This window comes from Scatophagus argus, chromosome 1, assembly GCF_020382885.2.
Source record: "Scatophagus argus isolate fScaArg1 chromosome 1, fScaArg1.pri, whole genome shotgun sequence".
NCBI lineage: Eukaryota > Metazoa > Chordata > Actinopteri > Scatophagidae > Scatophagus > Scatophagus argus.
This window is the reverse complement of record NC_058493.1, coordinates 12,787,159-12,802,226: the sequence shown is the minus strand read 5'-3', so window position 1 is coordinate 12,802,226 and position 15,068 is coordinate 12,787,159. Positions and strand designations below refer to the sequence as shown.

The 15,068-nt window shown below is 40.1% G+C and overlaps 1 protein-coding gene across 1 annotated transcript; it reads left to right on the top strand.

Moving 5' to 3' along the window:
- Window positions 1-3,631: 3,631 nt before the first annotated feature.
- smyd2a (SET and MYND domain containing 2a) lies at window positions 3,632-14,172 on the top strand. Its single transcript, XM_046384106.1, has 12 exons — window positions 3,632-3,934; window positions 5,348-5,411; window positions 6,262-6,372; window positions 7,622-7,682; window positions 8,915-9,042; window positions 10,115-10,182; window positions 10,325-10,427; window positions 10,563-10,673; window positions 11,385-11,505; window positions 12,020-12,194; window positions 12,834-12,942; window positions 13,257-14,172. The coding sequence occupies exons 1-12, from the start codon at window positions 3,762-3,764 to the stop codon at window positions 13,338-13,340; spliced, it is 1,308 nt and encodes a 435-aa protein (XP_046240062.1). The 5' UTR covers window positions 3,632-3,761; the 3' UTR covers window positions 13,341-14,172.
- Window positions 14,173-15,068: the final 896 nt, after the last annotated feature.

The following is a 15,068-nucleotide window of genomic DNA, read 5'->3' as shown; positions in this document are numbered from 1 at the left end:
CTCTTTCTCATGCGCACACATCTTTACTTGGGTCGTTTTGTTTTGCTTTGTTTTGTTGTGCTGAGTTACCAAAACTGACAGACAGCTGGTCATGTTTGCTGTGTTGTCTGTCCATCACCTGTTCTGTCATTTTTGTTTGGTGTCTGCCACGTTGTCTCTCGCCCCCGATGTTTGCCATGTCTTCATACATTCATCCTTCTGAAAAGGCAGAGTGAGTGGGGAGGAAAAAGGTCAGCTGAAAGAGCAGCTGGTTGAAAAGCCTATCCTGTGAATCCTGTGACTTGATAGGCTGCTGCATTGTGCTGCGAGGCACCAGGACCTGTGGGAATGTGGGAACGAGGGTTTCTCTGAAATACAGGGACAAGGTGTTTTTTGTTTGGAAACTGCAAAAGGAAACATGTTCAGTTATGTCTTAATACTTCTTAAGAATGTTATAAATTAATAATTATCATACTGAAGAGAGGAGTGTAATTTAATTTTCCTCATTTGTGCATCCAAGCAGAATCTGTAATCAAGTCAGGGGTGTTGTTGGACTTCACACACACGTTGTTTTTGGATTTGTTCTGGAATTTGTGATTTTTCTCTGAATAGGTGGGTGCGGGCGGTATCATTTTACGCATTTGTTCCTTTCCAGCTCTTTCATATTGAGAGTGAGTCAGGTCTTGATCTGATGGTAAAAGAGGGTGATTTGGTATTATTCTGACATCAAACTGTGCAACATGAATAATTGGTGTGAACCTGAAACTAGGACATCAGAGTATCAGGCCCTTTGTCCTCATCAGTGAGGGTAACTTGATGATGTTTTTAGTGGTGTATAGCGCCCTCTCTTGTCACACTCCTTGCGAGTAACAAGTCAGGAGCCAGAAAAGGAAAGAAAAAGGAGACTCGAGGTAGCAAAAAATCTGATGCATAATGCAGCGCCGCAAGGTTTCTGACTATTTTCTTAATCGCATTTTCTTTGTCTTTGGTTCTTTCTGTTGTTATTTAACTGCTGATTGAGCCCAAGTAAAACAACCAGGCAGTGGAAACTGAACAGACACGAGAACCAAACTGCACACACCTGAGAGACCATGGCAGCACTGTCTGCTACAACAGTTCACACACGTTGTTCGAAGCCTTTTCTTCTTAAAAACCAGTCTTATTCTTGTGAAGGTGAGAAAATTGCTGTTTTATTTTGTATTCTTTTTATGTTCTACACAGAGTAAATGACTGTAATAATTAAGTAGTCCAGGATGATTTAATGTTTACATCTTTAGCACAATGTGCCAAAGTTTCCTTCGTGTTTTCTCTATATGAGGAAGAATGATGAGAGGTAAAGGTTTTTGGAAATACAGCATGAGTTGCAGAGAACGTCTTCAGTGTACATGTGTCTACAGTATGTTGTGTATCTCATTCTTCTTCCCAGGCTCAATTTGACCTGTAGGTCATGCCAGGAGGAAGGATGGATCTGAGCTTAGATATACTTATGTGATCTCTTTAGATTTGTCTGTGGAAAGAGAAGCAGCTCTGCGTGTTTTAATTTGAATATGGTTGAAAGCAGTGTTTCAAAAAGCGGAAGAATAACTGAAGAGCAGCCAGTGAACGAGGGCGTCTTCCCGGCTGAGCTGGCAGGACTTCACTCATATTCACTGTGTTTTTGGAGGGAAACTGTTAACGGGTTTATTTGACGGAGTTTTACAAGGTCCAGCGTTATATTCCCCCAGCTTTTCCCTTAAACAGAGAGAAGATGTCTTTACTATTCAGACCTCCTCAAACCCTCTCATAGGATTACTAGAAGACCGAGCCCTCTGATATGTGAAAAGCCCCACTGAGACATCCAGCTCAGGACTGCTTAAGCTTCTCCATCTAGATATCAGTGACAGTGACAGTGTGTTTGAGTCAGGGCACAAGAGGGACTTAACATGCGCACTGTAGGACACTATACTGCACAAGTGTCATCAACCAGTAATGACCTGTACATCATGAATCAGCAGGAAGGGACATGAGCTAACGGGGTAATCATAATGCGGTTTTATTGGTGGGCGATATGACACGAGGGGTCACTCGTGTAAAAGTGTATATTTTTGTATATACCTACATCAGTGTGTGTACAGTATGTACATATATACACAGTGTACTCAGCAGCAGGTCCTAGTTTTGTTGTCAGACTGTACAGCGCTTCTAACTGTTTCCCGTTTTATAGATACTGCAGAACTTCAACTTTGAATGAGGAGAAACGATTAACTTAAATAAATGCATTTATATATATATAAACCAAACAGCGTTGAGTATTTTGGTCTGCTTCAGTGGCTGAGGGTGCAAGCTCATCATGACTACATAAGCATATCCAGACATAAAGTATGCTGACATTTTTGTTTCTTTGGCTCTGGTTATTGTATATTTGTAGTATATTGTAGTCTTAACCACTTACTTAACTTCACTGAGAACAGTGATGATGGGTAAATGATGGGTTAATGTAGTGATACATTTATAACGCATAAATATATTTCCACAGGCATTTATGAACACACGAGTGAGGGAATTCGATGTTTAGTCCCAAATTGAATGTTTTACCAACTGAAAAAGATAGGAACAGCTCTGTGCTGAATCATTTTGTACTTCTGTGATTCCTCAGCGTGAAAAGCTAATGGTGGACACCACCCAGCATAAGTGAGCGTTGAGCATCTCGTAACTGTTATGGGATATCTGTCTGTTTGCCAAATAATTTAAGCACCTTGACACACACATTCCCATAATAATAAAGACAGATTTGTTTTTTGAAACTAACATAAAAATTAAATTCGCAGAGCTTTTATTGACCAGAATCAGAATCAACTTTATAGTCCATCTACTTTCGAACATACAGCGGATTTGATTCTATTATTATTATCTATTATTCATTTATCTTTATTAGTGTTAGCTGAAAGGTTAAAGTCTAACTGCTGTGTCCTACACAGATGTTAAATTAGCTGTCAAAATAATAAAACCAGAGAAGGAAGAAGTACCCAGATATTTTATTTATGTGAAATTTGTAGCTCCAAAGTGTGGTATGTAAATTGGTATAGTGGCATCGAATTCAATATAAAGGACCCAAATGCAGATTGGCCAATGTTGGAATAATCACAATATTATAGGACTTAGATTATATATGTTATAATATGGATTTTTTTGTTGATTATATTTTGTATAAATAATCTGGATCCACAAAATAATGAGTAACCGTAGTGAAGCAGAAATACCCAAGTTAAGTACAACTACCTCAAAATTGTATCTCCGATATGTACAGTAATCGAGTAAATGTTCTTGTGTACTTTGCTCCACAGAATTTAAAAAATAAATAAATAAATAAAATAAAATAAAAAACAGCATCATGACAGGCAGGACACGCACAATGCAGGCAGCTAAAAAGTCAGGCAGATAATCAGCGCAGGTAGATAAATCATGACAACATACTATTCACGTTACACTGTAGAAGCGATAGAAGTATCAGTATAACCAGATTAAAGACAGTCTGAAGAACAAAGAAACTTGTTGCGATGGCACGTCTCGTTTATAGGCTCACATGTGGGGACAGACAGCTACAGTGCACAGGTGCACATGTAAATTACTGGACGTTGTTAGACACATGTCCGTGTCGCCTGTCCAGCAGGGGGCGATGAGAGCCGCACCGGACACACAGGACAAGAAGAAGAAGCAACTCCGCCACAAGCTGATTAGAGCACCCAGCAGACACAGGTGGTGGTCGGTAGTATCTCATCGAAGAACTGTAAACAGAACAAACCATGAAGAACGAAGGTATAGAGGGCACGGAGAGGTTCCTGAGCCCGGACAAAGGCAGAGGCCTGCGGGCAGTGAGGCACTTCGCGGTGGGGGAGCTGGTGTTCGCTTGCCCTGCCTACTCCTACGTGTTGACAGTGAATGAGAGAGGAGCGCACTGTGAGCACTGCTTCACCAGGTAACATCTTATCTCTGTGAAACAACTGAGAAAAGGACCTCTGTGACAGCTGGCTACACGCTGGTGATGTCTTTTTTAGTCTAGCTTTAAACAGAACAACAAAGCAAGTGATGTGTCCAGTTCAACGCTGGCTAACCTCATTAATTTACCTAGCTAGGTTAGCCTGTGAACCTCAGGACACCTTCCTATGTGGTGCGGACGCAAATGGGTCAGTGCGGTGAGGCAGCTCACCTGACTGACACTGCAGCATTTGTTTGTAGCACTGCAGAGTCAGGAGAGTCTAAAATAGATGGCAACTTTCACGTACAACAATCTTATTGGTGGGTTTTAAAGCCAACATGTAATAAGCCTGCTTTCCCACAATCTTAAGCCTATTAATTGTGCCAGTACACACTCCTCAATAGGCCACAGGCAGTGTACTTCGTTGCTTCACTCATTTTCAGCCCTTTATGTCCTAATGTGACAATTCTTCTTACATCCTTACACATGAGAACTCTCTCTGTCCCCAAAAGACAACCTGTTTATTCCTTACACTTTTATGCACCTTAAAGCCAAGTGATGGAAAGAAAACTTTTGGACTTCATGATATCAGTTTAAGCTTTACTGATTTATGATTAGATGATGATTATAACGTGATTTTGAGTCATGTTGCTAGCTTCAGCACATTCTTATAGCAGTAAGAACATGGGATGTGAAGTGGTTTTAGAAAGGCTTGCTTACCACATGCAGAGAGCACTGACGTGCGTGGGCATGCTGTGTCAGAATCATACAGTGAGGTCAAACTGCAGTGCACTGGCTCATTGTTTAGGTTTAGCCCTCTAGCTTGCTAACTTGTCCTGCTGAAATGACACTCTTTTTTTTATGAGGCATTTGGTTAGGAGTTAAATTAACTCTGCTTCCCCCGCAAACACTCGCCCACTCACTTTTGCATACACACATGGGTCCTGCCCAAGCTGCCATTAAGATTTGTAGAGCAGTAAAAGGTTAGGGTGCTAAATATAGTTGGCCATGTGTCCCATTAGAGGAGGAGCCAAGAGATGAGAAGGCCATGGGGTGCACGTCTACATCGAGGGGCATGGACGTGCTTGGGTCTCGTTCAGCAATAGAGATCTTCAATCAGTTGTTGTTTACAAAATGACCCTTTTCTGTATGAAAGTGCACTGAAAATGCTTGTCAAGATGAAACCACTACAAATACAAACAGAGTTTGGCAACTATCTTACTACTGTTGGTGTTTGAGCATGTGTGTTGTATATCTGTGTGTCCCACCTTTTGTAGCAGCACGAAAACAAGCCTCCAAGAAACCAACAATCAAGAATCGAGCTGTTTAAGTCCTTCTGATTTTGTCAGAAATGTCCAGTTCACATGTCTTAGCTGTTTTGGATTAATGTGTTGTGTCTTCATATCATTACAGGAGAGAAGACCTTTTTAAATGTGGTAAATGCAAGCAAGCCTATTACTGCAATGTCGACTGTCAGGTAACAGTGCTTTCTGCTTCAGTTTTTGTTTTTTCATTGTAGTTTCTGTGTGTGAGTGTGTGTGCCAAGTTCCCCGTATAAATAAAGGACCTGACCGTGGATGAATTTTAACGACAACAGTTTTATTTTTATTTTAATAAAAAATAATGTGCTGTCCTGTTTTAGTCTGCATTTGTTTTGGTCTTAACTCTGGTTGTCTTTTTTTATTAAGTATGAGGACAAAGAGAATGAGAATAGGCTGAGATCAAGTCATTTCAATGTTAATGTCAGTGACAGATGATGTTTGTGCTCTTTTTGTGCATCCTGGAGTGATACTAAAAGCTGAGCATGTTGCTTCACTGGTACCACAGCAGAGTTTATTCTGTTTTTCTTGTGGGCCGCATTGGGACCTGGGACCACACATTGAGAGCTATTTCAGCAGAGCCCCATGCAGGCAGCACCCAGTGAAAGAGAGAGAGCGAGAACACACTCACACTATCGTTGCCATGATGATTCAGTGTGTCCTCCCTTTGCCTTTTACTGGTTTTATTTTCATGTCACAAAACACACTCTATGCTCTGCACTAAAACTGAGAAATTTTTTGCATGTGTGTTAGAGAGAGAGAGAGAGAGACTGGGGTACAAGTGCTTTGACTAATAATTCATGTATGATTTGCCTTTTGATAATAAATCCTTCTGTTAGCCACTGTTTTTGTTTATTTCTCTCTGTCATTCACTCTCACCTTTTTTTTTATCTGCCTTTGTGTTTTGCTGCTATTGTTTCATGTTCTGTGCTGTTGAATAGTGTTTACTTGTTGTAATATTGGAGGGCTGTTTTTTTTTTTCCTGTGTGTGTGTGTGTATTTATGCAGAGAGGTGATTGGCCCATGCACAAGCTGGAGTGTGTAGCTATGTGTGCTTATGGCGAAAACTGGTGTCCGTCAGAGACGGTCAGACTGGTCGCCAGAATTATCATGAAACAGGTAAAGTGTTAAGAATTGTAGGAATGTTTCAGTGTTCAGAGATGTGTATTTCATTTCACACAGATATGTAAGTAGGAAAAGTTTAAACAGAAAGTGAAAAGTGAGTAAAAAGAGATTACACTAGTATGAGATAATATTAAAGAATATCTGAATTACGCAAAGACGTTAGTAAGACTTGAAATGCATAAAAATGTTAGAACATTTTGAATTTTTAACCTTTCTTACCAATGCTTATGACAAATTTAGACCAAAGACTAAAGCAAAAATCTATAAACGTGTATTGAAAATTATGTAATCCCATGCTAATATTATTAGAAATGTTACACAGAAGACAAAGAGCCAAGTGAAATAAATAGCTGCTTGATAATGGTTAATTTCATGAGCTGGACCATATTTTATGCAATAAACCAGCTGTGAGCCACTGGAGCAGTGATGCAGTGACTTAACTCCCCTCAAGTTCGTTTGTCTTCCTGGTGTCATAGGAGTAGCGTGGCTGTCGTGCCTGTGCTGTTCACTGATGGCAGTTCCAAAAGGTCACTTGTTCAGATTGGCATTATGAGGAATCTAACAAAAACAAAACGATGCAAATAACAACTTGTGTTCTGAAAAAGTTGGGTTGCTGTGTAACATATAAACAGAATGTAGTAATTTGCAAATTAACTGTAACCCATGTAGTAATATACAGTACTTTATCATGGGTTTCACAAAGTGGTGAGTTGTCCCTTCGAGGATGCTGCTTTCATGCCAAATCACGATAGGATCTGCTGATACTGAAAACTGGTGTTTTTTTAAGCAGTACACAACCTTCCATGTCTTTTGTAGTCCCTGTCCCAACTGGTTTGAAATGTGTCAGAATAAGCATGTATTTACAAAAATCAATCGCACTGATGAGGTAAAACATTAAATATATCATCTTTGTACTGTTTTCGGTTGAGTGCATGTCAAATTTAGCCATGGTTCAGTTCTGTTTAACGCAACATCCCAATTTTTTTGGAATCCAGGTTGTATCCTCTTGCAGTGCTAACGTAGCTTTGTTGCCATGCAGCCTCAATGTTTAAAATTTATTGACCCCATTAAACACCAAAGTTCCTGAAGCTGCTACCTCTGTCACCTAGTTATCCAGAGCAGCTGCTGTAATATAGTTGTCTTATAATTGATGTTGGCCAGAAACCAAAAACATTTGATATGTATTTTATTGCTTTATTGAAGTAAATGATGTCATGTGTCTCGACTGTGTTTCACACTGCAGAGAGTCACAACAGAGCGAACCCCTTCAGAAAGGCTGCTACTGCTCAAAGAGTTTGAAGCCCGTAAGTAGACATGTGTGAATGCATGAGCACGTGTCTTTAGTTACATTTGCGTGCACTTGTAGTTACATGGTGCAGTGTGTGTGTGTGTGATCATTCTGTGCCTCTGCTGTTGAAGCAGTGTGTCTATTAATATCCTCTGCTGTAGCCTGCAGTCCTGGTTCTGTCTCTTTCATTCACTCCAAGTCTGCATAGCACTGGGACTTAAATCCCAAGCTTCTGGGTGCTGTAATTTCATGTTCTTTATCTTCTTTAAAAACTGCTGCCACCCTGCCTTGAGCAAGGTATTCAACCCTTGTCTCTGAGAGACTACAACAAGAAGGTTTTAATTTACTGTATATATGCCTTATACTTTATGTCAACACATAACCACACTGAAGAGTTGTAGCAAACTATCCAGTTTACAACAAAAACATTTATGATGGTATTATGCCATTTTTGGTTTATTTTTTGTCTGTGGTGCCTTTTTAAACTAATACTAATTCAACTGTGGTATTTAGGTAGCCCTGAAAACACAAACTCGGACTGTTCCCCATAATCCTAATTATAGACTGTAAGTTGATAAAACAAAAACAACACTGTGTTCCACCTAAGTGCCAACAAACTGTTTTCTCTGCTCCATTTGGTATTATCATTTGGTGTGAGCTGTTTGCAGGCTCAGATGTGTCATTGGAGCATTGCCATAGGATTAACCTTCACACCTGTCTCTCATGTACACAAAGCAGATCGGTGGCCAGCTGCTGCCTGCTGCCACCAGACTCTGTGTCTGTGTGAGTTTGTGTGACTGACAATAACACATGGCTCAAAGCAACAGCATATCCTGCAGCTCACTGACACTGGCTGGTTGTACTGGGAGGAGCCATTTGATATGTTATTGTAAGACTGGTAACAAATGTACAGATATAACTTTGGATTCACTGTCGACTTAGTCAGTAGTCAAAATCATATTAAGTCATAGTCAGTCAGTATTTCATCCCATATCTTTATAACTTTGCTCTTTTTTCTTGTGATGGCAATATTCAGCGTCCATTAATGTTGAGAGAACCCCATGTGCCAGTGCTGAAGTCATGGACTGTAGATTTTTTTTCTTGGTTGGTCCTCTCATTTACTCAAGGGTAATACATACTTTGCAGTGCTATTTGTTTGTTCTCTTTTGATAATCTCTCTTCTCTAAAATGGAAGAAACTCTTGAGAAAACTGACTAAAGGTTTGTCTGTGTCTTATTGCCTTTGTAGATTTAGATAAGATGGACAGTGAGAAGGAGGAGATGAACCATGCAGACATAGCAGCACTCCACCACTTTTACTCCAGACACATCAGTGACCTCCCCAACAAACAGGCTCTCACTGAGCTCTTTGCACAGGTAAAACACTGCATAACAAGACTTCTGTGGTACTGTCTTTAGAGATACTGTGTACAGTCCCTGGATCTTATAAATCATCTCTTTAGTTCCTGAAACTCTGTTTCTAGAAATGTGCTGATTAAAAACCATCTGTTCATAGAAGTATCCAGGATCTTGGGTGTGTTTTGTTCCTGTCTTGTTATTGGTCAGGAGAGCATCAGAGGGTTTGGCTGGCACATTTGCTGGCCTTGTGCAGACAACCAGCCCAATGGCCTGCATCCTGATGTTCAAATCTGGCCATGATTATCTGCCCACTGAGGAGAAGGCCTGCTGTGCTGTGTCTGAGCTATTGATTGTCTTCATGTCTGCAAGCCACTTGCTTTGTTTAAAGAAAAAATGAAAACATTGGTATGACCTTGCACAAGTGCATACTTAGCTTAAAGGTCCCAGCATCCCATGCAGTAATGTCTGGATGCACCAATCAAATCTGATCGTTTGCAAATAAAGGTGCGCTCCTTGATGTCTTTAAATCTTAAAGGTCTGATTTGAGAAACGGCTCTGAATTGCCTGCAGTCTGAACAAAGCCACAGGCAGGTGTTGAGCTGTGGAAGGACATGCTGAGTTGTAACAAACCCTCCTTAGACACACAGTGTTCAAATATAGTATGTTTTCACTATTCATACTTACTTGTATGATAAATAAATGCTTAATGCTTTTGTTCACACATCTTTTTAGTCTTTCTCCATTCACTTCATCCCCAGCTGACCCTGTAGTTATTGACAGATACACACTGAAGCACGCGTTGAGGTGAAATCGGGATCTGTGTCACACACACCCACAGGTCCTGTCTGTTAACCTCTGCAGCGTTCAGCTCTTTAATTTGATCTGTCCCTCAGTGCTGTCTCCACACTACACCGACAGCCTCTTTGGCTTCTTATCTCACAGCTGCATTCTGCCTCCTCTTGGATTTCCTCCTCAGTGGACAACGGGTGGGTAGAGGGTGATGCAAGTTGTATTGTCACGTTGCTAACTCTTCTTTTTTTCCTTCTCTGTCCCTTTGTCTCTCTCTTGTTTATTTGTTTTGTGTCTCCAGGTTAACTGTAATGGTTTTACCATAGAGGATGAAGAGCTCTCCCATCTGGGATCAGCTGTTTTTCCAGAGTAAGTAGTCCATGTCGACACATCATCGACAGTCCATTCATCACTGTATTTCTCTAAATATAATGATTTTATCACAGTGTTGTGATGTTGCAATTTTTTGTCAAGCATTTGTGTTTCTCCTCCCTTCTTTTTTTCTCACTAGTGTAGCGCTGATGAATCACAGCTGTAGTCCTAACGTCATAGTGACTTATAAAGGCACAGTGGCTGAAGTCAGAGCTGTTCAAGAGATAAACCCTGGAGATGAGGTAAACGCTGACGACAAAGTTTTCAGTGACAACAATACAGAAAGAAATTCAGATGCTAACTAAAGTCTTTATTTTGATTCATAGGGCCTGATTTGATTTTTGTATCAACTTTCTCTCTCCTCTCTCACTCTGTAGATCTTTAACAGCTACATAGACCTCCTCTATCCAACAGAGGACCGGAAAGAGAGGTTGTTAGATTCCTACTTCTTCACATGCCAGTGTACTGAGTGCACCTCCAAGTCCAAGGTAGTGTTGACTTTGAAATTTACTTTATGCTGTTAAACCAACCCAGTTGCTCTGTCCCATACTATATACTGATGAATGTACTTCACATGTGCTTTATGTATGCCAAAAGTTGTTGACATTGGATGCTTTCAAGTTCCACCTGTGTGGATTAAACACACTTTGTATTCAACCATCCATTTTGTCATGTTTGTATTTCCTAAAAATGACTGCCAGACATCCCAGTCTGCTGGATTTGACAGATGAATGCAGAGTACAGCAAGTGTTTACATACAAGATGTTGGGCACAGCTGTACTTTTCTGTGAAGTACCTACCATCAATATGTGCATTCATTCACCATTCTTTATAGCTTTTCTTGTTTTGGCAAAATTTTGGTCCTTTTTGTGTGCTCTGAGGTCTTCTAAGAGCTTCCTCAGTGAGTAGGTTTAATCATTTCCAGCTGTGAGAAGATCCTGATGTGTGTTGCATTGTGGGACAGTAAATCAGTGTTAGACTCAAACATCAGATTTAGTGTGCCTGCCATAGTGACATAGTCTAATGTGAACACTCACATGTAATTAGTGTTTACAGTAGTATGAAACTGGGAAGCAGGAAATGATTCAGTTAAGTCTCTGTTGTACCACTGTCCGTTTTACATAACCCAAGAGTATCTTCTGTATGTGTTACCTTGCAGCTGTTTCCTCCAGTATGTAATCTCTTTCCATCTCTTCTAGGATAAAGACAAAATGGAGATCAGGAAACTGAGTTCTTCACCAGAGCCAGAGGAAATCCGATCCATGGTCCGTTATGCCAAAAATGTAATCGAGGAGTTCAGGAGAGCCAAACACTACAAGAATATCCTCTTCCTCTGGCCATAACTGGTTGCCTTTTGCTCTGATCTAAAGTCTGTTCCCTCTTAGTCTGTCAGACTGACATACTTGTCTTGCGTTAATGACTTTTAAAAGCATTGGGCTGATCTATGCTGGGACTAGTGGACACATTAAAAGTTGTTGTGTAAATGTTGGGGTTTTCATCAACACTAGGCTAACTTCACATGACTTTTTTACAGTTGAAAGCAAACAACGAAACGGTAAAATAAAGCAAATATCTGAAAATACACACAGGGACACAGCAGAGAAACTAAACGTCAGACCACAGAGATTTTTACATAGATAGAAGCTAAAAAAAAGTACTGAGAGCTGAACACACAGATTTTTAAAAACATCCATCTCTCTGGTCTCCTGTACACGAAATGAGTCTTGTAACACAGACTCTGCATGATTTAAATGAAAACAGACGTTAACGCAGCCAAAAAAAAATGCCAAAGCAAAAGCCACGTTTGTGTGATTATTCTTTGACTCTCTGGCACCCCCCAGCGAGCTGCTGGAGATGTGCGAGCTTAGCCTGGAGAAGATGGGAGCTATATTTGCAGACACCAACGTCTACATGCTACACATGATGTATCAGGCCATGGGCGTCTGTCTGTACATGCAAGACTGGGATGGAGCTATGAGCTACGGAGAGAAGATCGTTCAACCGTACAGGTAAATATATCTGTAAGGGACCTGCAGCAGTGCAGTGATGCGGTTACTATAAATCCTTGTGAGGTAAGTCGTTATAAAAACCTGTAGAAAAGTAAGAATTTAGTATCGCCTGTCTCATCACGCTAGAAGACATTGGGAGAAATCTAAGACTGGACGTAGCGAGCTTTCTTCACACTTTGAGCTATTAAAATCATGCTGGGTGAGCTAGCATGCTCCTGAACAGGAAGCTAAGCAGAGGTGGATTTTCTGGACGTGTTTTCATGAATGGTTCCCTCCTTCACCCCAGTTTTTAATGAGATTTTCTTCAGACCTCTATAAGTTGGTCAGGCAAAGTTCTTGTAAGAATATGTGTTTTCTGTTTTAGTCTCTTTCATGACTTGTTTTTTAACAGTACTTTGTGGTTCAGAATATTAGTGTTTATACTTGGCAATGCTAAACATATTTTCATCTTGTGGTATACAACAGTTAGCCATGTTCACTGTATCTTTTAGCTTTCTCTATTGTACTCTTCAAGCTTGATATGTTTTACACTTTTGTAGCTCTACAACAAAACCAAATGTGACATTAATTTCAGATTATGTCTTGTTTCATCTCATATTTGCTTCTTAGCTTGATGTTTAAATTATATTCTCTCTGCAGTGTTCACTACCCGGCCTACTCTCTGAATGTGGCCTCTATGTACCTGAAACTGGGACGTCTGTATTTGGGGCTGGAGAAGAAGACACAGGGAGTGAAAGCTCTGAAGAAGGTACCTTTCGAGACATCTTTTCAATTGTTAATAGGTGACAAAGTTAAAGTGGAAAATTCTATGGGCTCTAAGAGTGAGGACAGAAAATTTTGTAGATCTTCTACTCAGTAGATGTTCAGTGAGCTGTGACAGACGAGTACAGGCAGAAGAACTTATTAAATTAAAATTACAAATTGATAGCTGTTAATTGCTATATTGGGAGCTAACAATTCTCTACATTTGCATTATGTCTTTTAAATAATTTTAAATATATATATATATATATATATATTTATATATATATATTTATTTATTTTTTTTCCCCCTGTTTTCAGGCACTTGCCATCATGGAGGTGGCTCATGGGAAAGATCACCATTATGTAGCAGAAGTCAAACGAGAAATCGAGGAGCAGAAGTAAACGAGGTGCAGCAGGAGCAGCCAAATGATTAAAGAGAGTGGCACTGGACTGAGGAAACCCCCTTAAAGCAGAAAAACTCATATCATGCCTGCATGCCATGCATCTGTTTTCCATCACCCACTCCATTCTTTTTCATCCCTCCATACAGGCAGGGTTTCTTTTTTCATGACTACCACCAACATCAACATATTCTGGCTGAGGATGACCATGTTTTATATTTGCAGCTATTTCAGTTAGAAACTGACAAGTTGGGTTTAAAATTTTCGCAATGAAAAAAGAGTGAAATACTCACAGTTCTAACCTTGAACCTCCTTTGAAAATGTTTTCTATGTACTGAAGCTCATTACACCCACTCAATGAGCTCACAGCATTGGAAAATATAAACATGCATGTCAAAAGAAACAAATCAGTTTTCCTTTCTACTTTGATGTCTGAAATCATTCAGTGTCCTGTAGACCCATCAACAGACCACCATTCCACCTCTATCTATGTCTTTGGCAGCAGTTTAGCTGCACAGCTTTGCTCCAGAGCAGTGGTTCAATGATTTGGACTTCTGTACAAACTGGTGAGTAGGTATGATGGAGGGCATTTCGACTTATACACAGCCAATGCATTTTAATTCTATAGCATATTAGGCAACAGAGTTTCTGGCATGATTGATTCTTGTTTATACTGTGAAAAAAATATGCGTGACCATGCATCTGGTGCTCTGTAGCAACAGAGAAGAGAATGCAAAGTACTATTCCTGAATGAATAATCAGTGTTTTGATTGGCTTGTCTTACAATTTGTTTTGCTTGTTTTAAAGATCCAGAAAAGTGTTGCATGTTTTAATGTCTGTGTTGTGTGGGTTTTTTCTTTTCTTTTTTGTTGACCAAAAGGGCCACGGGTTTAACTTACAAGGAACCAGCTGTAATTCTCTATCCACAGTGCATCCTTAAACAGGGGTGCTGATCTGAGACCAGTTTGCCTCTTAAGCCAGAGCAAAGACATTGGTACGAGGACCTAACCAATGATCCTGGATCAGAGCCCCTTTGCTCTCAGGAAAAAAGGTGCAACACCGTAGCTTTTGTTGCCTTTTGTCAAGTAATATGTCAGTTTTACCTTTGTGGTGTTTTTCTCAGAAACATGATGAGTCCAGGTCATCATTATCCTGGGAATAAAATCTCCTTAGCACCAGTGGGCAGAATACAAACATGCAGTACAACATGTTAGAATATACCTTTTGTCTATACATGCAAGTGATAACGAGAGGGATGTCATCCTGTACTTACACTTATACACTTATGATTTTGTTGTCAAAGTAAGTGCAAAGTGTACCTCCATGTATTCTTTGCTTTAGCGTAATAGACCCAAGATGCAGCATAATATATAAACAACATGGCGACTTTTAGGGAGGTATTACACTGAACAGAAATGAGTGCTCAGAACTCATAAAACTTGTTGGTCGTGAATGATTAAGTGTTGCTCGTGTGTAACCGTTTCAAAGGACCCCATCGTTGTGAGTGGGATTAGGAGTGGTGGTAAAACACTAATTTCTCCTGCTGATTTGACTAAATCATTATGTAGGAAGCCCATGTTAAAGGCGACTGGACTTACTGTCTGTTGTTGCCGTTTTCAACTTTAAGAGTAACCATGCAGTGTTTATAAAAAGTCTTTAGAAAGCTGAAGGTTAAGGTAATGTATGGCCTGCCTGCAATCTTCACAGTGACACGAGTGACAGATGTAAT